Source organism: Vombatus ursinus, unplaced genomic scaffold (genome assembly GCF_900497805.2).
Source record: "Vombatus ursinus unplaced genomic scaffold, bare-nosed wombat genome assembly UNPS02000580.1, whole genome shotgun sequence".
Taxonomy (NCBI): domain Eukaryota; kingdom Metazoa; phylum Chordata; class Mammalia; order Diprotodontia; family Vombatidae; genus Vombatus; species Vombatus ursinus.
The window spans coordinates 4,460,869-4,486,611 of record NW_020940358.1 but is presented as its reverse complement, the minus strand read 5'-3'; the positions used below and the strand labels follow the sequence as shown (position 1 = coordinate 4,486,611).

The window sequence follows — 25,743 nt, the reverse complement described above, 5'->3', positions numbered from 1 at the left end:
TCTTGATGGAAAATGCTATCCACATCCAGAAAAAGAATTATAGAGTCTAACTGAAGATTGAAGCATATTATTTGCTTGCTCTCTTCTTTTCTTCTTTCTCGTGGTTTCCCTCATTGGTTCTAATTCTTTACAACATGACTAACGTGAAAATAGGTTTAATGTGAATATCTGTGTAGATCCTCTATCAAATTGCGCACCGTCTTGGGGTGGGGGAAGGGGAGAGATGGGGAGAAAATTTGGAACTCAAAATCTCATGGAAGTGAATGTTGAAAACTAAAAATAAATAAATTTAAGAAAAAAGAAGAGTTTTATTCATTCTTGGCTATATTCTCACAGAGAAGAGCACAGAGAAGGAGCTGGTCACTTCCATCTTGGATATTGAAGATTTGGTTAAAAGTGGCAACAAGCACAAGTAAGAACCCCCTTTGCTCCCTTCCTCCCTTCACTGCTCTGCTTTTGTGAGAAGGAAGAGGAAGGCTGGCTCACAGTTCCTATTACCTACCACAGGGTCTCTTGGTTAGCTTTACTGTAGGTAATGGGGCTTTGTAACAATGATAAGAAGTTGCCAGAAAGGAGACACTGGAGTGGTATGAGCTCCTTCATGGCTCTTCTCAGAAGTCCTTTCAACTTACAGCCCAGACCTCTGCCAGTTCTTACCCTATTCCAGTTTTTGCTGATGTCCCTGAGTCCGTCGGGACCCAGCTAAGTCCTTTTTGTTGTTGAGTAGTCAGTTCTGGTGCTGCCTCTCCTTATTTGTGGACTCTTGGCCATCTCAGAAGGCAACGTAAAGGACTATTAGCCAGACATCAGTGTTACCTGATTACATTGTAGGTCTTTACTTTCCTTCAAGTAGAGCTCTTCAGAAAGAAGGCTGAGACTTATAAAGCTGCAGCCACATTATTTTGAAGACTTAGAGTGTTATAGACTCGATAGGAATCCCAGTGTTGTTCCTGGATCCCTGTTACAGAAAACTAAAATGTTACTTTTGATCTATGTGGCTTCCCAGTTCCTCTCCCCTTATATGATCTCTTAACATGTGGAAGCACCTATGAGTTGGGCTTTTGTCCTTCCTGGCAGCCACCTGTCTTCAAAGCTAGCATGCCCATTCTATCTTTTGGGAATATCTCAGCCTCTCCTAGAAAACTCTAAGTTGTGGAGAAGGTGCAGTTATAAAGGGAGTTTCCTCACTCAGGTGGTCAGTGCAGTTCACATGTCCAGTCCCTTGAGTTTGAGTGTAATCTCATCTTTCTCTGAGTGGTATTAGTACCTGATTCCCTGTTCTTTCATTTTTAACAGAGTCTGCCCTTATTATTTATCTCGGACGCTAAAGCAGCAAGCAGACATAATTTTTATGCCATACAATTATCTGTTGGACTCCAAGGTAATACTTCATTATTTGTATTAATACTTATTTCCTTATTGACTTTTAGTGACTTAAGCCTGGTATAAAAGGTTAAAGGGAAGGGATGCTTCAGGTACACATTTTGCCTTAGTTAAAGGTATTGTTTGGTTCAGGGTCCTTTGTACCTTCACTGCCACAAAGAATAGAGCAAGAGTAAAAAACTCTGAAATCTTCTGATAGCAGCAAGAGACCAAGATCTGCTCAAACTTTACTGTTTGCCAGGAACCTGGGACTGCCAGGCAGAGGCTTAAATATGCCAAAGTTGTAGATCAGTCATTTTGTGATAGCATGAACAGTGCCAAGCTATTGGGAAAGGTCCTTTTCTAGAGCAGTCCTGTAAAATATTCAAATATTTGTTTTGTCAGAAGGATTGTGGTCATTTGGTACCTAAGCAGAAAGGAAACTTTTGCATCATTTGGGTCAGTATGATCTGGAACTTCATTTCCACTAAACACACCAAGAGGGAAAAACCCTGCTATTCTCTGGTAACAGTTGGAGGCAAAAGAAGGGAGCTGGGACAAGCCAGAGTACTTGGTCCAGGCACATGGTGTTTGATATTCTTCTGAATGTCTCTCCAGCATGGGCCTCTCAGTTTTCTTTCTTATTTTTCTGCTTCCCCAAAGCAAATACCATTTAGTTTGAAAGACTGGTCAGTCCAAACCATTTGAATGCACTTTTCCCAAAGATGCCTTTTTTAACTCATGTGAATGTTGAGTTTAGTTTCTATTTCATCTGCCTTCAGCCTCATACATTCCCTTTCCTTAACTTTGCTTCTGCAGACACGAAGGGCACACAACATTGATCTTAAAGGGACAATAGTGATCTTTGATGAGGCTCACAATGTGGTAAGTTTCTAGGATTCTTTACATTTCCCCTTGGCTTTGAATTAGTGTTCTCCACATCTGACTCAAAGATCTTCTCATTTCCCCAAGCCCATGACATTTTCCTCCCTCGGCATGTAATTGGATTGGATTTCCCAGAGACTTAGATCAAGTCCTTTTTAAAAGCAGACTGACAAGTATATGTCTGCTGGACTATTTAGGGGTGGGACAAGGGAGGTAGTAAGTGTCAGTAAGAATCAGTCTTGGCACTTCAAAATTTGGTTTCCTTTATTGATTTTTATTCATATAATTGGAGTCAGATTCATTTTGGTCTTTCCATTTTTTTGGTATTCTGTATCTGTTACTTTTTATGACACAATATTACATATATTACATGCATATGTTATATTAATGTGCCATAATTCATTTAGCTATTTCCCAACCATTGGATAGATAGGGGGTATTTGGAACATTTATGTATAGATAGGGCATTCTTTTTTCCTAATAACATTGTTTGAATAGAGTCACAACAGCTGGGGTAAAATATATGGTTAGTTTTATGACTTTTATTGTGTATTGCCAGATTGCTAGAAGTCTCTTGGAAGCCATTCTTCAGTCCTACCAACAATGTAATAGAATTTGTTTCATTGAAGTGTATAGTTAATTCTTGAAATTACGTGATAATGTGTGGATTTATTTTTCCTATCTTTTGGGGGCAGTGGCATTTGAAAATGATTCACAGGTAAATTCTCTCCTTTTGGCCATCATTTCCTTGTTTCATAATATTTCCTTAACCTTAGTCCTAAAAGGAAACACTTACTGTCTTTGTTCTCAAGACCATTGGGTTTTGTGAGCAGGAAAAGCTACCACAGGGAATCATGGCTTTTAAAACCTGCTGAGTAGAAATGGTTGTGGAAGAAGATATGTTTCAAGCACTAATTCTTAAGCTCTCTTTCAGAACTAGGATCATTGAATGAATAGATGAATGATCAATGTAGGGAAGAACATCTTAAAAATTAGAGCTAGAGGTAAAAATGAAATGGTCTGTCTTATAATGTAATGAGTTTCCTGTCACTAGAAATGTTCAAGCAGAGATTGGACTATGTTTTTGGAGGGCCATGTTTTGGATTACAGGGGCAGGGGAGATTCTATCTATGATTTGGGAGTGGTCTCTCTGACTCCCCCCTCAACATTATATGATTCTTAGTTGCCTTGGGTAAAGTCCATGAGTTTCATCAGTGAATTTTCAATATTGAACTCATGTCGCTTGAATTTTCCAATTGTTTTCGTGAGGAGCTAGCCAAAGTCCTGAGATAAAGGCATAAGCAAGGAGCTTTGCATCAGATGATTTTCTTTGATATGGTAGATGGAGTATTGGACTTGGAGTCAGGAAGACCTAAGTTTAAGTCCCAGACAAAGAGTAGCTGTGTGACGAGTTACTTAACATCTCTCAGCCTCAGTTTCCTCATCTCTAAAATAGGGATGATAATAACATCTACCTCACAGAGTTGTTTTGAGGATCAAATGAGGCAATTCAGGTAAAGTGTTTTGCAAACCTTAAAGCTCTATATAAATGTTAGTTTTTATTATTATAGTTATTTGAAAGGAATTTGACTCCAAAGCAGCTATGCTGCTTCATGGAAGTACATTAATTGTGAGATCTCTGGCTACACAGAGCAGCTACAGAGCCCAAGATACAGGAGATAGCCAGGCTATTCCCATTAACTTCTATCCTTTTGCTAGGGAGGAGTCAGGTTTGTTTTTATTAAGGGATTTAGGTATCGTTTTCCTGTGCTTTTAACTTCTTCCAGTTGTTCTCTACCTCAGTCCACGACAGACATACTCTTAGAGACTTGCCAGTCTACTGGCAAGCTATTCTGGCTTTACTGACTCTAGAGCTTCTCAGAGCTGAAGTGTATGTAGCTTTCCTTCCTGGTTCTGCTCTCAACTTGGGTTTCTTTACTTCTCAGGAGAAGGTATGTGAGGAATCAGCATCATTTGATTTGACTCCCTTCGACTTGGCATCTGGTCTAGATGCTATAAATCAGGTGCTAGAAGAACAGACGAAATTGCTGCAGCAAAATGAAATCCATGCAGAATTCAACATGGAACTTGACAATTCAGGTGGGCATGAGACCAGGGGAGTCAAGAAAGAGGGTTTTTTGAGAAATAATAAAGAGTCAGACTTCAAACTAGAATAAAAACAGGATTTCCACCATTTGAAAATTGACTTTCTGACAGTCTGGGACCCCAGAAACCAGGGGATCCAAGTTCTAGCCAAGTAGAACCTTGTCCCATTGAAACTTATTCACTGGGATAACAGCAACCTTCCTTAAGATGAAAAGGGGTCAGCATCTCAAATTCTAAGATTAAGTGTATATATAGTGTCAGTATTTTTGGACACTTCCCAAATTCGTTTGTATTTCTTTTCGTCTGGAGCATTGAATGTACAAATGGGTGGTATGAACTTTTTAACTTAACAGTCTCATATCTCAACTGTACGTGTCTTTAGATAGGTTTCCAGGTTTCTTATTCAACTCTGATTTTTTGCTTGTATTACTTCTGTCCTCTGACATATAATGGGGAAAGATGATTGGCCGAGACTGTACCTACATCTAGTATAAAGTGTCCTGATTGTCAGTAGGATCACATACTGACTCTACATTGATTTGCTTTCTTGTTTTGTACAGGTCTGAAAATGGAGCTTGAAGATATAGCTAAAGTAAAAAGTAAGTCTAGCTTTTCTCATTCTACTTCTTTTTCTAAAACCGAGCTCTATAGGATTGCTGGTTAGAATGCTGAATTTAAATAGGTGGTCATTGTTGAATTTTTTAGTTAAAACCCTTTAAAAGGAACTTCTACCCATAATTTTGGCATAATTCTAGTCTAGCTATAGCAATGAGAGAACAAAATTACAAGAAATGACAAAGAGGAGACAAAATTATTCCTATTTGTAAGTGGCATGATGGTATACTTAAAACACCCCCAAAAAAATCAGCGAAGAAACTAGTTGAGATGAATAATAGCTTGAAGTAAGGTAGCAGAATACAAAATAAATCCACAAAAATCATCATACAGTGCTAACAAAAACCTGGAAAATATTGAGAAAAATTGAATTCAAAATAACCACAAAATGCCTAAAGTATCTAAGGGTTAGGCCTACCAAGACACATGTAAGATTTATAGAAACAAAACTACAGAAATAACAGAAGACAAATCTTTGGAAAGACATTCACTTCAGATAGTTGGACTATGCCAATACAATGAAAGAATGCTCTTACTTAAATTAATTACAAATTTAGTGCTTAGATCAATCAACCAAAGGCATACTTTATAGAACAATACAGAATTGTAACACAATTCATTTGGAGGAACACACAGTTTAGAATCTCAAGGGATATAATGAGGAAAACTATATTATAAAGCAGCAATCATAAAACCTATTTGTATTGGTTAAAAAGCAGAAAAATAGATTAGTAGAATGAAATAGTAGCTCAGTGTTTGGTAAACTCAATATCATAAATTACTTGGATGAAAGATTCCCTTTTTGACAAGAATTTCCAAGAAAACTGGGAAGTAGTTTAGCACAAATTAGGGTTAGGCCAACATCTTACACTACATATCACCAAAAGCTCCAAATGGATACATTACTCGAATATAAAAAGGTCACATCATAGAAAAATTTGAGAATGGAAGAAAGTATCTTTCACATTTGTAGCAAGGGAGGTCAGAATTCTTAACCAAACAAGGGATAGAGGTGTTCATAAAAGATAAGCTAGATAATTATAAAGTACAAAATTTAAAAGCTTTTGCACAAATAAAATCATTGAAGAAAGAGGAGAAATTGTCAGATGGAGGGGAATCCTTTGCATCAAATATCACTGATTAAAAATCTGATATCCAAAATATGTTGTGAATTGATATATATGAAACACCCCCATCATTCTCTAATAGATAAGTGGTCAAATGACACAAATAGTTTTCATATGAATTTTATAAATTATAAACGATGTATGGGAACATGTTTTAAATCACTAATAGTAAGAGAAATGCAAATTTAAACAACTGTTTTCACTGCATCCTATGAATTCAAAAAGATGAGAAAAGATGGTAAAGATAAATTGGAAGACAGACACACTAATGAACTTTTAGTGGTTGAGCTATGAATTAGTTTAATCATTCTGGATATTAATTTGGAATTTTGCAGTCAAAATGACTAAACTATACATCCCTTTGATCTAATGATTCTGCTAGCGGGCATATGGCCTTAGGAGGTGAAAGATAGAAACAAAGGTTCCAAATATACCAAAATATTCAAAGAATTGTACACAAAGTAAATGAATGACTTTTGAGAAATGACTTAAAAACTGTGGCATATGAATATAACGGAGCATTGTGTAGTAAGAAATGATGAGTATGAGAAATTCAGAAACTTAGAAAGATTTCTGTGAACTGATGGACAATGCAGTACTCCAAATAAGAACTACAAACTAGGTGACTACAAGAATGTAAATGAGAGGCTCATTAGAGGGAAATTGAACTCTTTAGGAGTTTAAAAGGCAATTGGCCCCAGGGAAGAGATACTAGAATACCTTTCTCCTCACTACAGTGAGTTTGAGGACTAGAACAGAATATTTATACTTTGTCTGGTATAGTTATCATTGGTGGTTGCATTTAATTGTCTTTCTGTGTTACAATGGAGGATTCAACCTGGAACAGGGAGAAGAGGGAACATCTGTGTTCTCCAACAAAATGACTGATGTAAAGACAAAGGGCATCAATAAAACATTTTTAAAAAGAAAATAAAAAAGGACCATCTGTGAGAATTTCAAATACAGCAAAGTATCAGGCCAATTTTGGGACGAATGGGAGTTGCTAGTGCTCTTTAGATTGAGACTTTCTCTTAGAACACAGCCCAAAGAAGCTCTGGACTTTACTTAGGAAAACAAAGACCACATTTTTGTTCAGAGAGATGTGTAGAGGCATGGTTGAAGTAGTGATGGTATTCATTGAGCACTACCATGATGTCAGCTGCCCTAAATACTTGAAAAAGAGAGATTTTGTTGCTTGACCTTTACATGAGTATCTGGATGTTTGGGTGTCAGAGTGTTAGTGAAGACTTTCTTTCATTTCTTACTTCCTTTCTTTTAGACCCCATAGAAGTGTGAGGTTGAATATATTGTGTGTAGAGCTAGGAGATATGTGTGTAGATCTGCCTAAGGGGAACTATGAAGCTTGTATAACAGCTTTTACCAATCTTTCCCCTGATTTTCTCCTTTGTTTGCTTTGGCAGTAATTCTTCTTAAGCTGGAAAGTGTAATCGATGCCATTGAGCTTCCAGGAAATAACATTGGCATGACTAAGCCTGGAAGGTAAGTCCTACCTGTGAAAAACTGTGTTTCAATCACTTCTTAGGGTTACATATTATGCGGATTTCCGTCCTCCCTTAAGAAACAAAACTTAAACTGAAGTGAGCAAAGGGATGTTTGTTTATTTACAGGAAGTTCTTGCAAGAATCAGGTGTGTGATATGCCCCCAAAAAAGAAAAAGGGACATACACAATGACAGACACCAGAGCAAGCCTTTTATGCAGTTAGTTCCTTCTTGTCCCTCCCTTTAGAGCCAGGATTGGTCCCTGGTCTTCCAGGTTACAATCTTCCTGATACTCCCACTTCATAACATGTCCCTCCTCCCTCTGACATATGAAATGTGCCTAGTTCTGTGCTATTGCTCCCCTCTGGGTGGAGAAGTTAGTATTAATGAGCCCATTACACATGCACACTCTTAAGTAAAGCTTAACCTTTGTCCTACTTCCAGCCTCTTTAACCCAGACAACCAGTTTTGTCCATTTTCAGCTGGTTCTAGAACCTCTGAGCTACTTTTTCTCTCAATTTCCTTATATGGAAACATAATCATTTCTTACCTCTCACATGGCTATGGAGGCTCACGTCCCAGGGTTCTGCATTTTGTATTGTGTCTGCGTATATCGTTTGGTTAGGGCAGGGTTCCCTTACATTTCTCTTTGGGGCTTGAGATCCTGAAGAGCAAATGACTAAGAGCTCAGCCCCTAAAAACCATCCTCGCTTTGACCTGATACATTAGGATGATTATAGAGTAGACTCCGTCAACCATTTTACCAAAGGTTTGTCATAAGAACAAACAGAATGGGGTTCACCTTACCAAACGTTTGGACAAGGAACAAATAGAATCAGGCTATACATGTGCTATAATGTGCTTATTTATTCTCACTAAGCCAGATTATCATGCATGATGGAGTCAGAAAATAATTCTGAACTCAGAGGTAAATAAGCTGAAGGAGACCCTTTATAAACTTAGAGCAATCCCAACTCAGGATGCCTGTGTGAACCCAAAATTATAGTCTCCATATGTTTTAACCATAACGTGAGAAAGGAATTTCTTTTCTTTTTTTTTTTTTTTGCAAGGCAATTGAGATTAAGTGATTTGCCCAAGGTCACACAGCTAGTAAGTGTCAAGTGTCTGGTCTGAGACTGGATTTGAACTCAGGTCCTTCTGACTCCAGTGCCAGAGCTCTATCCACCATGCTACCTAGCTGCCCCTGAGAAAGGAATTTCTTAATGGAACAGGTTGCAAATACAGTAAGATAAGAGAATGTCAAGATGTCAATTGAAATTATAGATCCAGGATGTCTGTGTTTCTTTTATCATTAACGACATGATATAACATATGAAAAGTCCCATTATTCAAGATAGTGTCTAGTTCAAGGGGCCTTGTCCTTGGTAGTCATAAACAGAAGAATGTTCCTGATCAGCTTCATCTGGCCTTGTAGTTGCTGACACAGGAAGAGGCATTTTGGGTTCACTCAGAGAGCAAAGCAAAGCATGTCTGTTATGACAGAGCACACAAAGCACTATGGTAGGTTAAGCTCAGAGGGTGGCAAAATGTCTTTCTCCTGTTTGACCAATCTAGGTTTTAAGCCTTTCTCAGATGATGGTAGGCCCCAAATGGTTCACAACTCTAAGTGAATGGAGGCTAATTCATTACAAACCAACCTAACCCACTTTATCTATCCAGCTTACACTATGCTTCACATTCCATCCACCTATCCACCTTGTTATCTGCATGCCCCTTTACTTCCTGCCTCCTCCTCCCTCCATGTTTTCCATTGTATTCTGGGAACAGTAATCAAATCAATATTGTCACACTTCTGAAATACTTCTGAAAAGGTTATGCTCTATGACTGCTCTGTGACTTTGCTTACTATCTCCTGTGACAACCCAACCTAAAACTCCTTTTCTGGCTACCACTCCTCCTATGTATTGTCTTTGCCCCTTAGAATATAAGCTTCTTGAGGGCAGGAACTGTTTAACTTTTATATTTGTATCCCCAGAGCCTAATATAGTGCATGGCACATAATAGGTGCTTAATAAATGTGTTTTTATTCTTTCAAGTGACCATTATTTTTCTCATTACCTTTCCCCCAAAAAACTCTCTCTTCTTTTAAACATTCCAATTCCACCAAATACACAACCATTCATCCAGTCTCCCAGGTGTGTAACCCCATATTTCTAACTCATTGGACAATAACCCCCATTTCCCCTTTCCCCCCTCTCCCTATCTTGCACTTTGCAGTATAGCCACACTGGCTGTCCCTCATGTCTAGAATGGACTTCACCTCATAGAACTCTCTCTTCCTCTAAGATGCAGCTCAGGCACCATCTCCTGTCTGAAGCCTTTCCTGACTCCCCCAACTACCAGTACCCTCCCACCCAAACTACCTGGTATTTAGCTATTTGGGATATATTTGTATTTATACTTTATATATTTGTATTTACACTTGATATTTATACTGTATACTTATCTCTTGCTTTCTAATGGAAGCTTCTTGTGAGCAGAGATTGTTTCACTCTTTGTAATGTTTTTTTTTTGAGAAGAGGACTGATTTTATTGTAAATAGTATTTTATTTTTTCCACTTACACATACCATTTTTTTGTACTTGCATCCCTATCACCTTGTACAGTGCCCAGTACATAGGAGGAGTTTAATAAATACCTGTTGATTGATTGGTCAGAGCACCAGAATTCTTCAGTTTTTGTCTCTTGAATCTATTTCTGTATCATACATTACATTGTCTTTTCCTTTTGAAACAGCCCAGAATTCATAAAAACTGGTAGGAAACTGGATTTCATTCTCTGTCTCTCACTCCTCAAATAATATCTTTCCATTGATACTAGAAATTTTATCCAGCCTCATTCTTCACAACGTTCTGTCTTGCTCTTTTAGCTTTTGTGACTTGCTTTTTCCAGAAGGGTAGGCTAGTTTTCAGCCACCAAATTAGCATCAAGTCTCATGCAAGGAACAGATCAGACACATGCTGAAAATAGGAGGAATCTAGCTGAGACATTTACACTGCTGTCCTTCACCTATGTCTCCTTATATACAAATTTACCTTCTATGGTGTAGAAGTTTTTGGTTCCATTTTTGAGGCACAGGTAATAACAGTTATAAGAAATGCTCCATTTGCCTCTTGGTTGGATCTGATTTGAAGAGACATGTCACTATGGACTCAAGTTTTTCTATTCTGGTAATTATTTTTCCTCTTCAGGCCATTTATTCTGCTTTCACAATTCTTATTTCTTTCTTGAACCATTTGAGAACCTCCTGCTGTGGGCCCAAACTCTCTTGGGAATCCACAGGGTCTTCTATCTCATCAGGTGGTGATTCAGTTTCCTTGGTCTTACAGTATTTGGACTTAAGTGCTCTGGTGGTCATTTTCCTTTCTGTTTTGCTATCTCCTCCGTTAATTTATCTGTTTGTACTCCAGCTTTTTAACTGAGTTTTCTTCCTCTTGAGATCTTTGGCAGTTTTTGTCTTTTGGCTTTATATTCCTCTACTGCTCATTTTCTGACTGCTTCCTCTTTGATAGTAGATCCTACTAGGATTGGACCACAAAGGTGTCTCAGATTCCTTCTGCACTGAGGTATTCAACTTTCTTGGCCTCATTCCCTGCCCCAGGCAACTCCTGGGGGGACAGAAACTGTTCTAGATGAATGCCAGTCCCCTTTCCTTTAGGCCTAGTACAGCCCCTACACCCTCTGGTGCCCTGTTGCTATTCCCTCTGTTCATTAGTTTTCTGGCTGAGTGCTGCTATATCAGTACTCTGCAGGCCCAGACAGAATACTCTTCGGTTTTTCTAAACCTCCACCTCCACAGGAGGAGGGGCTGTGGGGAAAAGGGAGAGGGCAGTTGGGCAAAGGTGGGTTCTGTTCCTCGCTGCCATGTGAGTCAGGGTATGCTCACAGAAATGGCGGCAGCAGCAGCAGCAGTAGCAGCAAGGAAATTATGGAGTGAATCCCAGAAAACAGGCCTGAAGTTCTGGTGGTGTTATCCTGCCAGAGCTTGGGAGTTTGTAAGGGAGAGGATGCCAAGTGAGTGCATTAAGGATTATGACAACCTTCTCTGCTCATAATGCATCAGGTTGTTATCTTGTTAGACTTCTTAATATTTTGGCCTATGGAGTTAACTGCAATTACTTTGATCCCTTGTGCATAATTATTATTTGGGGGAGTTTTGAGAGATTGTGAGGTGTGTAGAAAATGTCTAGTCTTTCATCATGTTGGTCACATGACTCAGATACTTCCTGTTGGATCTGACTTGAAAGTTATTTGTATTATAACTTACATAGTTATAGTCAGGATTCATATTGTTGTAATTTTGCTTAGTTCAGTTTATTTCCTATAAGTCTTACCATATTTCTTTATGGTCTTAATATCTGTCATTTCTTATGTCATTGTGTTCATGCACCATAATTTATTTAGCTATTCCTCAAACTTTGGACACATAGGTTGTTTATGATTTTCCATTATTATAAGGATGTTACTATGTGCCTTTTTGTATAGATAGGACTTTTCTCTTGTCAATAATATTTGCCATTGTCAGTGTAGTGGCTATAAGGTTGTATCTCACAGTTGTTTTAACTCACATATCTCTGTTTATTTGAGCATTTGAACAGCTTTTCAGGTGATTATTGATATTGATAAAACCAGCACAGTGTCATATGCCCTGAAACACTGAAGAGCTTTCTGAAAGAAATCATTCAAGAGTTTGATGCAACCATCTACACAGGAATGACTCAATAGGTGAAGAATATGTGTTGTCCAGATTGTGAGATCTGTTTGTATGTATGACCTTATTATGCATATGTGAGACAATGCAGATGGAGAAGAGTGGACTGGATTGCTTTTAGGAAATTGCGGAGCACCTTTGATAACCCCAAGCTGCTCCTAAAAACAAAGGTTCATCTTTTTTAAATGAACGTTCATTTAAAACCAGTGCTGCTGTGTGGCAGTGACATGTGGAATATAAAGCATTGACATTATTACACAGCAGCCAATGGAGAGGCACATGGTGGGTATGTGCAGACAGCAGTACGTAACTAACAAAGAAAAGGAGGAAAAGATGTCTTCCAGGAAATAGATGGTAGGAGGAGATGATAGGCTAGTCATATGGGAAGGGTGGGCAGCCAGTGTTCCGTTGTTATCCCTGAAGTGTCAGGAGAAATCGAGGAAGACCTTCATCACCCTGGGTAAGCCTTTTGTGCCAAGCTTGTAGGAGGACACCCACAAGAGTTATAACATGGAGGAGTTGCTGTCCGCATCACTGGAAGGTGCTATCAGATTTATAAGATCACAGACAGATATGTTTGAGTGGAGATGTTCACTATCAGTGGGGTCTTACATTTTGTAAAGGAGGCAGTTGTGTAGTGGTCAAGATGTAGTTTAAGGAGAACCTTACTGATGCATATGTGGATTGTTCTCGTGAAAATGTTATGTAGATAAAAAATTAGACATAAGGGTTTATAGTTATTAACGTTTTCTTGGTTTCTTTTTTTTTATAACCTCTGAGAGTTTTCCCATGCCTTTGATATTTTCCCTTCTTTCAGATAACTTGACAACCTCTAAATTCTCTCAAAGTTGTTTTCTCTCACAGAGACCCTCTCTTTAAATACTTGGTTCAGTTCAGCAGCTTTTCACAACTTTATTTTCTTTGGTGCTATTATTCCTCCCAAAGAAACATCTGCTGGCCTAACATCTGATGTTAAAATCTAAATGGCCTTGATGGTCAAATTTGTTATTATTATCTTTTTTTTAAAAAACTTCTTTAGGTTCTTTCGATTTTTTTGTCTGTTGTCCTGCCAATTTCATCCTTAAATGCCCTTGGGATGACTTTGCGTAGTCGGATCTCTCTTCACTGTTTTTCCCTCCACTTCTCACTGCTTTTTGAGTTGATATTGTTCATAATCTTCCGCCATTCTTTTCTGTAAGATTTTACAAATAAGGTTTATATTCTACCCACTGTTGACCTTGGCTGCCATATCTTTCTACTTGGCAAGGAGAGAGTGTTTGCTGACTGCATTTGTTTTTAGAATTTTTTGGTCTTTTCATTATTGGCAGCTGATTTACATTAGTTAAATTTCTATATGAAATCATTATATTCGGTGGTGGTATTTTTTCCTTCTTCTGCACTAGTAACTTAAATAGTTCTAATTGTACTCATATCTTTTCTTTCACTTTTGTTCTAGTTTTGTAATAAAGTTGATCTTTGCTCTTAGTAAGTTAGTGCTTGACTGTTTCAGGAATCATTCCTGTATTAGTAACAAGTTATTATCTGTTACAATGTAATCAGTTTCACTTTGTGATGTAATTCGGTGCTTGCAACTCCCAATTCTTTCCTTGATGTGAGCACTTTTTTTATTTAATATTTTTATTTAGTATTTATTTATTTTAATTTAGTATTTTATTTTTCCCCAGTTACATGTAAAAACAATTTTAATACTCATTTTAAAAACTTCCAAGAGAGTTTCAAGTTCTCTCCCTTTCTCCCTCTGCACCTCCCCCCCATTGAGAAGGCAAGCAGTTTGTTATAGGTTATACATGTGTAGTCATGCAAAACACTCCTGTAATAGTCATGTTGTGAAAAACTAACTGTATTTCCCTCCATCCTGTTCCCCCTCCTGTTTATTCTATTCTCTCTCCTTTCACCCTGTCCCTCTTCAAAAGTGTTTTGTTTGACTGCCCCCTTCCCCAATCTGCCCTCCCTTCTATCACCCCCCCTCCCTTCTCTTGTCCCCCCACCCCACTTTCCTGTAGGGTAAGATAGATTTCTATACCCCTTTGAGCCAGTTCTGATGAGATTAAGGTTCAGTGTGGGCATTCTTAAATCTATAGATGTGAAGCTTCTGTGTATTCTACAAAACTCTGGACTTTCTCATTTCTTATTTCCAGATCACATCTTCTAACCCTTCTCAACATTCTTATTTATGTCCACCTTTGCATTGAAGTGACCCAGTATATGCTGATCTAATTTTGTAGAATTTCTTCACCCCTTCATTTTCTCCAGCAGATGTCGTACATAAGCTATAATTATTTGCATTGTAGTCTTTTTGCATATAATTGCCTGTGAGCACCAAGCACCAAAACACAGATGAATAAATGTGAAAGTGTTTTATTCATGATATATAGTATAGGATTATTACATTCCAGTACTTTGCATTCTTTGAACTTAAGCTCCTGGCCTGCAGCCGTTTTACTATAGAGATACTTCTGCCCTGAGCTTCACCTGAGGAATTGTTGAGTCCTAAGCCTTCACTGCCGTATCATGAGGGGCTGCCCCCTTTACTCCTGACTCAACCCGCTCTCTGAACGTCTTCTTTTCCTTATCAGCAACTTTGCTTGGGTACTCTGTCTCCCATCCCCTTTTTTCCTGCTTCCTAGTTCCCCTTTGAAATGTAAACTCTTTATGGACTTCCTTATTTCCCCAGTACTTAGCACTGTCTCTGCCTCCCTCTGTCTCTTCCCTCTTTTCCCCTCTTCACCTTCCCACAGTATGATTTATAGTACTCTTACATATGTTATATAGAGCAGAACTGATGGACCAGATTACCTTCAAATTGTAGGTGTTCTAAGGGGAAACAAAATTGTAATAATTCCTTTGCCATTCTGTCTTCCATCCAACTAGTTCAGTATATCATAGAGACTTCTGTGGTTTCCAAATATTTCATTTTATGGACTGTCTCCAGGCATTTGAATCATGATAGCTCCCTCTTAGGTAATTAACCATTCTGGAAAGTTTTTTGAAAGTACTTCTTACAAAAAGCACATTTTATAGAATGTGTGCAGTCTCAGAGTCAAGATGGAAATCAAATACTGATGACTTTTTGGTGAAGATTAAAAAACAAATTTTTAAAAAAAGCTGAGCAAAACTAACCCATAACTGACCATGTATGACAGTATGTTCAATATTCCTTATCCAGTGACCCACAAGGCCAAGCTTAGTCATGATAGTAACATAGTTTTTAGTCTCTTTTTTTCTCTTTTAGTTTAAATTGTTAGTCAGTATGTGTGCTGTTTATCTAGTTCTGCTTACTTTACTGTGCATCAATTCAGATAAGTCTTCCCATGCTTCTCTCAGCTCTTCATAGTCATCATTTCTTATGACATTTTAACATTTCATTATTCACATAACCCAACTTTGTTTAGCCGGTTAGTGGAGAGTTACTTTTTCTTTACTGTCACAAAAATTGCTATTATGAATATTTTGGTGTACATGAGACCTTTCTTTTTGTGATCTCTTTAGGGGGGGTTATATTTGGGATAGCACAGTGCATAGCAGTGGGATCTGTGGACCAAAGGATATGGATATGTTAGTCATTTTTTTCCACCATAATTCCATATTGCTTTCCAGAATCATTGTACCAGTTCACACCTGCATCGGCCAGTGTTCCTGTCTTCCCCCAGCTCTTACAGCATCAACCATTTCTGTTTTTGTCATCTTTTTCAATTTGCTTAGTATAGATAAAAAGAAATATTTGAAGCAAGATGTTTTTCCAATTGATTTAAATTTTTATCCTAACTTATTTTTCCATCTAGATTCAGCTTCTTTTTGTCTTCTGTGTTTGTTTATAATCAAAATGTGAAGGCTGATAGAATTCATTTTCTCAAGTGTTGTATCATTAGACAGGGATCTCACATTTAGAATGCTAGTAGGTAAATCAATACATATAGTCAGAATAAAAGCTCATTCTTGCTACCCTTTCACCCCTTTGTCACCTCTTTGCTACCTTTGCCTCAGAAGTGGAAGGGCTTGGGACAGGACCAAGAGCCATTTTGCATTTTTCTTTTGTTACCAAATGGCCAGCCTATAGATGACCAGTCCCTTCATTCTTGACTGGGCTGGTTCTCAGGAAGAGGCTCAGGCAGTTGTTGGGACCACACTCAGACCTTCTGCAACATGGCAGAACCTGTAGCACTTGTACTCTGCTATTGGCTTAGCCTTTGGACACCCAGAGACACCTGTCCTCAATACTGTGAGGCATTGGAATAGGACCTTGTAGAGGAAACTATCTTATCATCTGCCAAGAGAGAAAATTTAACTTCTTTGCCTGTGCTTAATTTCAACATTCTGGTCTGAGATAGTAAAGGAGAAAACTTAGGAAATTTGAAGAACCATTCAGAAACACTGCAGTTTATTCAGTACAAATAGAGCATGTTGGACATAAGCTTATTTAACTTCCATGCTGTATTTAATGATATTGAATAAAATACAATTGTAGATAGTAGTACATAAAAGTCTAGGAATTTTTTTGTGTGTGTCCAACAGGGCAGTAAATGGAGGAACTCATTGCTTAGATAAGGTCTTACAGTATTCTGACCTGGAGGGGACCTCAGAGGCCAAGCCCAACACTCTCATTTTACAGATGATGTCACTGAAGTCTAGAGAGGTAAAGGAATTTGCCCAAGTTCATAGTTGGTAAATATCTGAGGTGCTATTTGGCCAGGCTGTACTGCACTGTCTTCTGTTGAACCAATAAGTGTTGTGGGGTGGAGAGTCTTTGTATAAGATTTAGCAGGCATCATTTGTGGGTGGGGTAAGCTTGGAAAAAGGAGCCAGCACAAAAAGGGTCAGTCACAGCTGAAGTTACCATCTCAAAGGTAAGACCAGAGAAGGAGCCGTCAGTAAGAAGCTTTGGCATAGCAGAGGTGCCTATTACCAATTCACATCTTTTTCTGGGTAATGGGAGCATCTTGATCTTTCTTCCTAAGTTTGAACAGTGTTCTTTTGTCACATCTAAAGCTTTGTTCCTCTTACTTGGCAGCTATATCTTTGATCTGTTTGCTGAAGCCCACATAACCTTTCAGACCAAGTCTTCCCTCCTGGAGTCACTGGAGCAGATCATCCAGTTCATGGCAGGACGTGAGTCATTGTCTCAGCACGCAACTTTTTAGCTCCAAATTTGTCTCATTCTGTTACATGATTGGTTTTAATGGGTTTTTCTCCCCTTCCCAACAAGTGGGGTACCCATTGTATGTGAGGAGAAAGAAAGATGAAGAGACGGTGGCTTTTTAAGTGCATTGATTGTTGGTATTTGAGCCATCACCCTGGCCAGGGTAAATTAAGGAATTTTGCAATGATATAGTAGGACCAGCAGTACACTCATTGCCAGTGCTTTGGTGACCATTTACTGTAGGCCCCCTAGCTTTGCAGATCACCAAGAATCATTTTCAAACTGAATTGTAATTGCCTTGAAATAAAACTTAGGGTAAGCTCTTTAGTTTACAGAGATCAAGTTAAGTATTTTATCCCTTGTGATTTTGACATTGAGGAATTAGCATTATTCAGCATCTGAGTTACACTGTATTTGTAAAACCTGTATTTTTATTAGCAATTTTTATAGTAAATTCTCAGCAGAATTCCTGCCTAGAATTATGGGCTGTGTAGGGATAAGTGGCATGATTATTCCCCTAATCGACTCCACACCCCTTTTTTAATCCAAAGGAGATAAAATTATTCTCCTATATAACTTCACACATTTGTTCCTCTGGGGAAAGCAGTTGAGGTGCTTTTTCATTAACAAATTCTGCATTGAGCATTTAGCTTGAAAAGAAGCCTTAAGTAGGGGGCAGCTAGGTGGTGCAGTGGATGGAGCATCGGCCCTGAAGTCAGGAGGACCTGAGTTCAAATCCAGCCTCAGACCAAACGCTTGACACTTACTAGCTGTGTGACCCTGGGCAAGTCACTTAACCCCAATTGCCTAAAAAAAGAGAAGAAAAGAAACCTTAAGTGTTCCTAAACTGATAATACTGACTGCCAAGGAATAAATCAGAGGTAAAGATATTGTCTGCAGTCTAGTTGAGGTATTATGGGTGTGTGGACCAGTGTAGTCATTTTTGATCTCTGCAGGTCTAGTTGTACTCTGCCTTTTAGACAGTTCTTGACCATAGTTCTTGACCAGGAGACCATTCAGAGAGACAAGGTGTCATTGTTGCATGATTTTGTTCTAGGTGTCTATTTGTATTTATATGAGATGAACTTACTGCATTTTTGCCCTTGTCCATAGGTACTGGGATATTTAACAATACAGCAGGCTTACAAAAGCTGGTGGACATCATTCAGGTAAATGAGAAAAAAAAATCAGCCCTTTTGTCTTTCTCTGCCCATAAGCATAATAAGAAATATGGCAGAGAGACAGTAAGGCAGCTTTCTCTCCTCAAGAACTAAAAAAGGCTGTATCTGAAAGCATCGTTGGATTGATGTGCATTGAGAAAAGACTTAACAGAAGCTCTTGGATGGAAATCAAAGGCATCAAGTTGAGACATGGTCTTGAAATCCTATTGTACGTAGGATCCTGGTCATAGATCATAGTTTTAGATCTGGAAGGCACCATCCATTCCAGCCCTCTCATTTTACACAGGAGGCAAGTGGTGTCTGGAGGGATTAAGTCACTTGCCCAGGGTCACAGATCTAGTTAATGTCTGTGACAGGATTTGACCCCAGGTTTTCCTGACTCTGAGGCCAAAACTTATGTAAAGCACTTAGCAAACCTTTAAGATATTATATAAATGCTAACTATTTTATGTTATTGTTATTATTACTACTGCCATTTGTACTGTACTGCCTAGTGCCCTGTGAGGTTGTTTGTTTGTTTTTCTGTTAGATTTTGGGAATGACCATCAACATTTTCTGAAGGAGACAAGCAAATAGATTCTCATTAAGAACAGGTAAAGCTGGGGCAACTAGGTGTTGCAGTGAATAGAGCACTGACCCTGGAGTCAAGAGTACCTGAGTTCAAATTTGACCTCAGACACTTGACACTTACTAGTTGTGTGACCCTGGGCAAGTCACTTAACCCCATTGCCTAGCAAAAAAAAAAAAAAAGCAAACAAACAAAAAACAAGAACAGGACTAGTTATGTCTAGATAGTTCCAGAAAAAATAGAACTCTTTGGGAGTCTCATTCTATGGTCCTATCCAGGTAATACTTAAATAAATTTATACTTATTCAACAATTTCTTCTTGTTGATTTGCCATAATTTTCTTATATTCTCCTTAGAAGGTCTAGCATTTGAAAACACTTTCAATTTTGCCCTTCTTTAGTTTCTTGTCCTCATTATTACGCCATTAATTCTTTCTGAACTAAAGGTACATTAAACTGTGGTGTGTTCCTTTCTCATCAGCCCCAGATGCAGCTGGGACTTCTTGTGAAATCTAATTTTTATTTGAAAAAAAAAGGGGGGGGGAGAGAAGGAGAGAAAGGGAAAGGATATGCCAGATGTCTGGGTTCATCAAGGATTTGCTAATCCTCAAAAGAATTTTTCCCATCTCTGTTCTGTATATTATTTTCTGTTGAATCATATATTTTAAACGGATAGTCCTTGAATATATCAGACATTCTGGTTTGCTCAGAGCTTTCCGCTATCAATATTCAACAAGTGGAATGTGTATTCATTCCACAAGTATTTATTACATAACCTCTTTTTTTTTTTAAAGGAATCCTTCTGTTCTATAGTGATCTTTTTAACAAAGCATTTACATGGAATCAATGTAGGCCCTGTGGTAGCCCTTCCTACTTCTGCATGTTGTTCAGAGCTGCTATCATTATTGTTCGAGGACTTCCTTAGGTGTTCTGTGCAAGTTTATGAAATCAATTCAGTTTATTTCAGTTTTTTCTTAGTTGGATGAAACCCTATGTGTCATCCTGGAAATCTACCACAGGTAGATGCTTAGTAAATGCTATTAGAAAGAGTGCAGGTAACCTGAACTGAGTAGTTATAGAAACATTTTTAGCTTTTCTGATACACTAACAAAATAACCTGGCTCCTTGTCATTATGCTGTATTTTTTGTAAGAAACTTAAAATCCTGTTGTTTCTTTCTTTACACCCACATCATTGAATGGAATGGAAAGGACCTGTGTTCTCAGTGCTAAGCCAGTCACCAAACCAATAGTAGAATGTCTACCTACAACTTCTAATCTAATTGCTTATCCTGCAGCTTGTTGGTTATTTTGGTGATCAAATAGAAACATTGCTCAGCCCAGCAGGATCTTAAGAAAGCCCCAAATCATGTATGTACAATTCAGTAAGCATTTATTGGGCATCACCTGTTTATCTGTTATGCTAAGACATCTATTATGTAATCCGTAAACGTGTCTACTCATAAGGGACTAGAGTAGTATGAAACATGGTTTTTGCCCTGGAAGCCTTTTGCAATCTGGTTAGAGACACACATAAAACAATCGGACAATAGTCTAAAACAAGCCTCGGAGATGGCAGAATGGGTGGGATAGGTGGCAAGTGCTACGAATACAGATAGCTGATGTTGTTCAGGAAAACTTGGAGAAGGTGGAACCTGAGCTAGGCTTTGGAGGATGGGATCTATGGAATGGGAAAAACCCTATGTGCATATAAAACTGTGGACCACTGGAAAAAAACTAAGGGGAACAGCTCTTTCTTTCATTACTATCACACATATGATCTATAAAAGAGGTGCTAGTTTTAAAAATGTAATTCTTTTTACTTAAAAATATTTTTTCTTTCCCACACCCTTCCTCCTAATTGAAAAAGAAAGAAAAACAAAACCCTTGAGGTAAATATGCATAAATTAAACAAAGTCCTGTATTGCTTCATATCCAAAAAAAATTTGTTTCATTCTGCACCCTGAGTCTATCACTTCTCTGTTAGGAGGTGAGTAGCATGTTTCATCTTGAGTCCTAAAAAAGGTGCTAATTACAGAATAGGGAAATTAAGCCAAAAAACAGGTTCAAATACTATGAAATGAACTGATGGGAGGAGAATTGGCCTGGACTTTGTTCTGGATCTGGAGTATATAGAGTTGCTTCATTCTTGGCACATCCTGCATTTTGATGTCATTTTCCAGCATTTCTGGCAGTGACCAAAAGATTGAGATGAAGTGACTATGCTTTGATTAAGATTGTGACTATACTTTGCTCTGGGTTTTCCCTTCCCATTCCTTATCTTTCTTTCTGTTGGCAAGTACTCTGTTCGATCCTGCCCTCTCTACTACTCATCAAGGGAGTAGCCACTAGACTGTCATTATTTTTGTAAAGGTTTTGGCATCTCAATCAGTACCTTCTGTAGATATCACTAGCTTCTTTGTTTTGTTGTAGGTCAGTGTGATAGAAGTTAGAAGGACCATATATGTATGTTAGGTGTTTCACTCCAAGTACCAAGGCAGTGTGATTATATTTGTCCTCATTTGGTGTTTTCACTGTTAATGATTCCTGGAAACAGACAGCAGCACTAGTACTCTTAATGTATGCTTCAATTTTTCCACTACAAATTCTGAAAGGGTCATTGCTGCAAAAGGTCCCTTGTCATTCTCACCTATTTACTTACTCTGGGGTGATATATAACAGAAATTTCTTGGTTTCTATACCATTTCATGAGAAAGGGAAGGGAAAAAATCTATTTGAATGAAATAAGATTTTGCTTTCCTAGTGTTTCCAGATTCCTTATAAGGCTTCCCCTTTTTCCTCTTCTGAGTGCTTCTAAGGATTCTTGTATTTTTGACCAGAGGGATAATGGGTAAAAAAGAAACAGCTCTTTGGAAGCATAGAGGTAGTAATTGTTCTCTTCTTTTTCATGTGTGAGTATGAATAAGTCTCGCAAGTCCTGCTGGAGTCACTGTCCAGAGGACAGACAAAAGCTACAAGAAAGACCCTTGCCTTGCTGTGATGTTGGCCTGTGCGGCTTATTCCCCTACAGTCTGAGGCAGTCCTATCCAGGGAAACTAGTGTCTCTTTAGCCAGAACTTAAGAGCAGAAATGGGATGTTCCTTCTCAGTAAGTGATTCCCTGGGACCTCACAGGAATCATGCATGTGAAGTTGAAAGAGGCCATCTATTCTAACCCTCTGCTATTACAGATTTTCAAAACAAAAACAACTGAGGGCCAGAGAAAGGAAGTGATTTAGAATCATAGATTTAGAGCTGGGAAGGGACCTCAGAAATCATGTAATCCAACTAACTCCCATCTTTACAGACAGAAATGAGGCTTAGAAGCAGGTCAAATGATTTGCGCAAGAGTCTGTAGTTCATGGCAGATCGAAGATTTGAACCCAAGTACTCTGACATCACTCTTTGCACTGCACCATGTTCCCTATCTTAGCAAATATTACACAAAATTGCCTCAAGTTTGGGAAATAATTCTTTTAATGTCATCTGTAATCCAAAGTGTATCGATGAGTTTGCCTCATTTATTTTGCATTTCCTTGGACTCCTGCCTTTAACTATCCGACGGATGATGACGAGCCGGCGGTATATAACTGGGCATGCTTTGAATACTCAAACTGGAAAGCCTCTCAGAAGAAATATAATCATCTATTCCCTTAAGTTTTCATAGTCTGTTTCCCCATTTATAAAACGGGGATGATAATATTTCTACTGCCTTACAACATAGCTGCTGGATTCAAACGAGATGATGTATAGAGACTACTTTGTAAATCCTGAAGCACTGCATGAGTCTGAACTTGGGAAAGGAGGAATAAATTGCATTTGATCGGTGTTCAGAAAATGCTTATCAAATGTTGAATGAAATTTCCAGTTGTCTAGCTTTATTTTGGAAAGGTTTGGGCATCTGCAGATTTGCTATTTTCACACGATGAATTTTTTTTTTTTGTTTATTGCTGTTTCTTTTATTAGTCATAATAAGACAAGTTGGACTGCATACCATCTTCTGAAGGAAATATAAATTTAAAAATAAAATGAAGTATTTAAAATTTATTGGAACTCCATCTACTGTCACCATTAGGGGATGGTTCAGATGATGCTAAGTGGTTTTTCTCTTCGTTGGGGTTGGGGAGAGGGGAGTGAGATTTACGGAAAGTTTATTGAACATAAACCTGATAGAGCCCTTAGAATTTGTGCCTACCCAACAATGAAATATAGTACTGTCTGATCTGGGGTTTTCTCAAACTGATTTCTCTTCCTAATTTCCTGTTTTCATTAGTGGCATTTACTATTCTTCTAGTCACTTGGGTTCAAATCCTTGGATTCATCTTTAACTTTTCCCTTTCTTGTGTTATGTTTGTTGCCAGTTTTTGTCAGTTCTTCCTTCAAAGTGTCTCTCATATATGCCCCTTCCTTTCTATTCCCACTGCAGCTTCATACCTGGATATGTCAACAACTAACTGTTTATTTCCCTAAAATGCCATTTTCATAATTTTAACATCATTTCATCCCCTGCTGAGAAATGTCCACTGGCCTGCACTATTGCCTGCACGATAAGATTTAACTTCAACTGTAGGCCATTTACAATTAGACCCCCATTCCACCTGTCCATATTCTCTTTCATCAGTCCCTCTGTACAAGTCTTGTACTTTGTCAGGTTGATCTCCTCATTCTACTTTGTATAAGTCACCTTGGGTTTTGACTCTAAACCTTTGTTTATGCTATGCCCTCTCCATTTCCCTTCCACCTATTCCAAATTCTACCAATCATTTGGAGAAGTCAGTGTAATTTTCACTTCTTCATGAGGCCTTATCAAATTGTTTCATGCACTAGCTTTACCCTTTTTTTTCTGATTTCCTATGTTACTTATTGTTTGTATCATTCATTTTGGCATTAAATAATTTACTCTCCCACATTATTATTCAGATCTTTTATATGTATATATTTTGCTTCTCCAATTATATCTTAGGTGTCAAAAACATAGCTCTTTTTGAGGGAACCCAAAAAAAGCCAACTCTAGCTTATAGCTATATCCAGAAATATATAATGCCCCAGAATATGGGAAATGATATTTCTGATGTATTCTGCTCAAGTCAGACCCCACCTGCAGTATAGCATCCCGTTCTGGGTGCCACATTTTAGGAAAGACATAGGCAAGTTGGAATATGTGCAGAAGAGGACAATGATAATGATAAGCTGGGTACCCTCTATATGAGGATAGATTTAAGGAGCTAGGGGGATGCTTAGCCTGGAAAGGACTTTGGGGGAAGAAGAGATTCGATTTGATCACTGTCTTCAACTATTTGAAAGGTTATCCCATGAAAGAGGGATTAGACTTATTCTGCTTGACCCTAGATGGGAGAACCAGGAGCAAGGGGCAGAAGCTGCAGAGGGGTAGTTTAGGCTTGTCAACAGGAAAGGCTCTAAGAAAGGCATGCAGAAATGAAATGGGCTGCTAGTGAAGGAGGAAGAGCAGTTCCTTTTCTGGAGCTATACAATTAAAGGTGGATGACTGCTTGTCAGATGTGTTGTAATGTCACAAGGTAAATTAGATGGTGTCTGAGGTCCTTTCCAACTCTTAGATTTGGTGTGTTGTAAATCTTTTGTATTTACACAGTACTGAGCCCAAGAAGCCCACTGTGGGTCCCAGGATACATTTTTGACCAGCAGGTCTCTTCCAGGCAGTCAGAGGTTTTTTGTTTTTGTTTTTTGAAAGACTTCATAGGACAAAGGGAGTATTTTGTAATTTGGTTTCTCTTTTAAGGGCCAGTATTTGGCAGCCATAGTTGAGATAATATTGTTTAGTACTGTTTGTTTGCATGTTACCAACACAACCTGGTATCATTCTGGTTATTGAGAGACTATTTATTGAATGGGTCCCAGACTTCTCTCTGCCTTATTTTCTGCCATGCTGTGGTCTGTGCCAGGACCAGAACATTCCTGTTCTCTGGCCTGAATCACAGATCAAAGAAGTGGTATTTATTTAGGGTTCTGTAGAGAAAAAATATTATAAAGATTCTGTAAGAGGAAGAAAGGTTCTTGGGGCAGGGAAGGGGAGAGGCAGAGGCAGAAAATTGATTATTTAATTACTTATATGCTTGTTTCTGGATTTTCATCATTTTTACAGTTTGTCCTCCCTTGGTCTCTCTCTTACAGATTGTTTTCAGTATTAACCCCCCAGAAGGTACAGCCAACCCCATGGTGGGACATACAGTTTCAAAATATTATAAGGTAAGGGATCTTTACTCTGAGCATCTGCTTACTGGGGATACTGAGGTTTCGTGAATTCTGGTTTATCATCTCCAGGGGGCCTTTGGGTATTTGGGAATGTTATAACAGCTGGCTATGCAAAAATTTCCTTTTGACATACCTCCTAAAGACATAGTAGGAAGAATCCATATCAAAGGTGGAAGGGTCCAGTATATGTGGTGCTTTGGATGCCCTGGACTGTTAGTGGAAATAATAGCAAAAATTCATTGTTGACCATTTCTGTAGCAACCTGTGGAACAATCTTGTGT

General features: G+C 38.4%; 1 protein-coding gene across 4 annotated transcripts in view; it reads left to right on the top strand.

Moving 5' to 3' along the window:
* The window catches only part of RTEL1 (regulator of telomere elongation helicase 1), a 94,529-nt gene that overhangs the window by 18,878 nt on the left and 49,908 nt on the right, over positions 1-25,743 (top strand). For all 4 annotated transcript variants that reach the window (XM_027849854.1, XM_027849868.1, XM_027849862.1 and 1 more), the window contains exons 7-15: positions 337-412; positions 1,297-1,381; positions 2,182-2,247; positions 4,194-4,347; positions 4,914-4,952; positions 7,517-7,595; positions 17,358-17,455; positions 18,600-18,655; positions 25,382-25,456. In XM_027849854.1, coding sequence (XP_027705655.1) covers positions 337-412; positions 1,297-1,381; positions 2,182-2,247; positions 4,194-4,347; positions 4,914-4,952; positions 7,517-7,595; positions 17,358-17,455; positions 18,600-18,655; positions 25,382-25,456 — 728 coding nt within the window. The remainder of the gene's footprint in view (positions 1-336; positions 413-1,296; positions 1,382-2,181; positions 2,248-4,193; positions 4,348-4,913; positions 4,953-7,516; positions 7,596-17,357; positions 17,456-18,599; positions 18,656-25,381; positions 25,457-25,743) is intronic.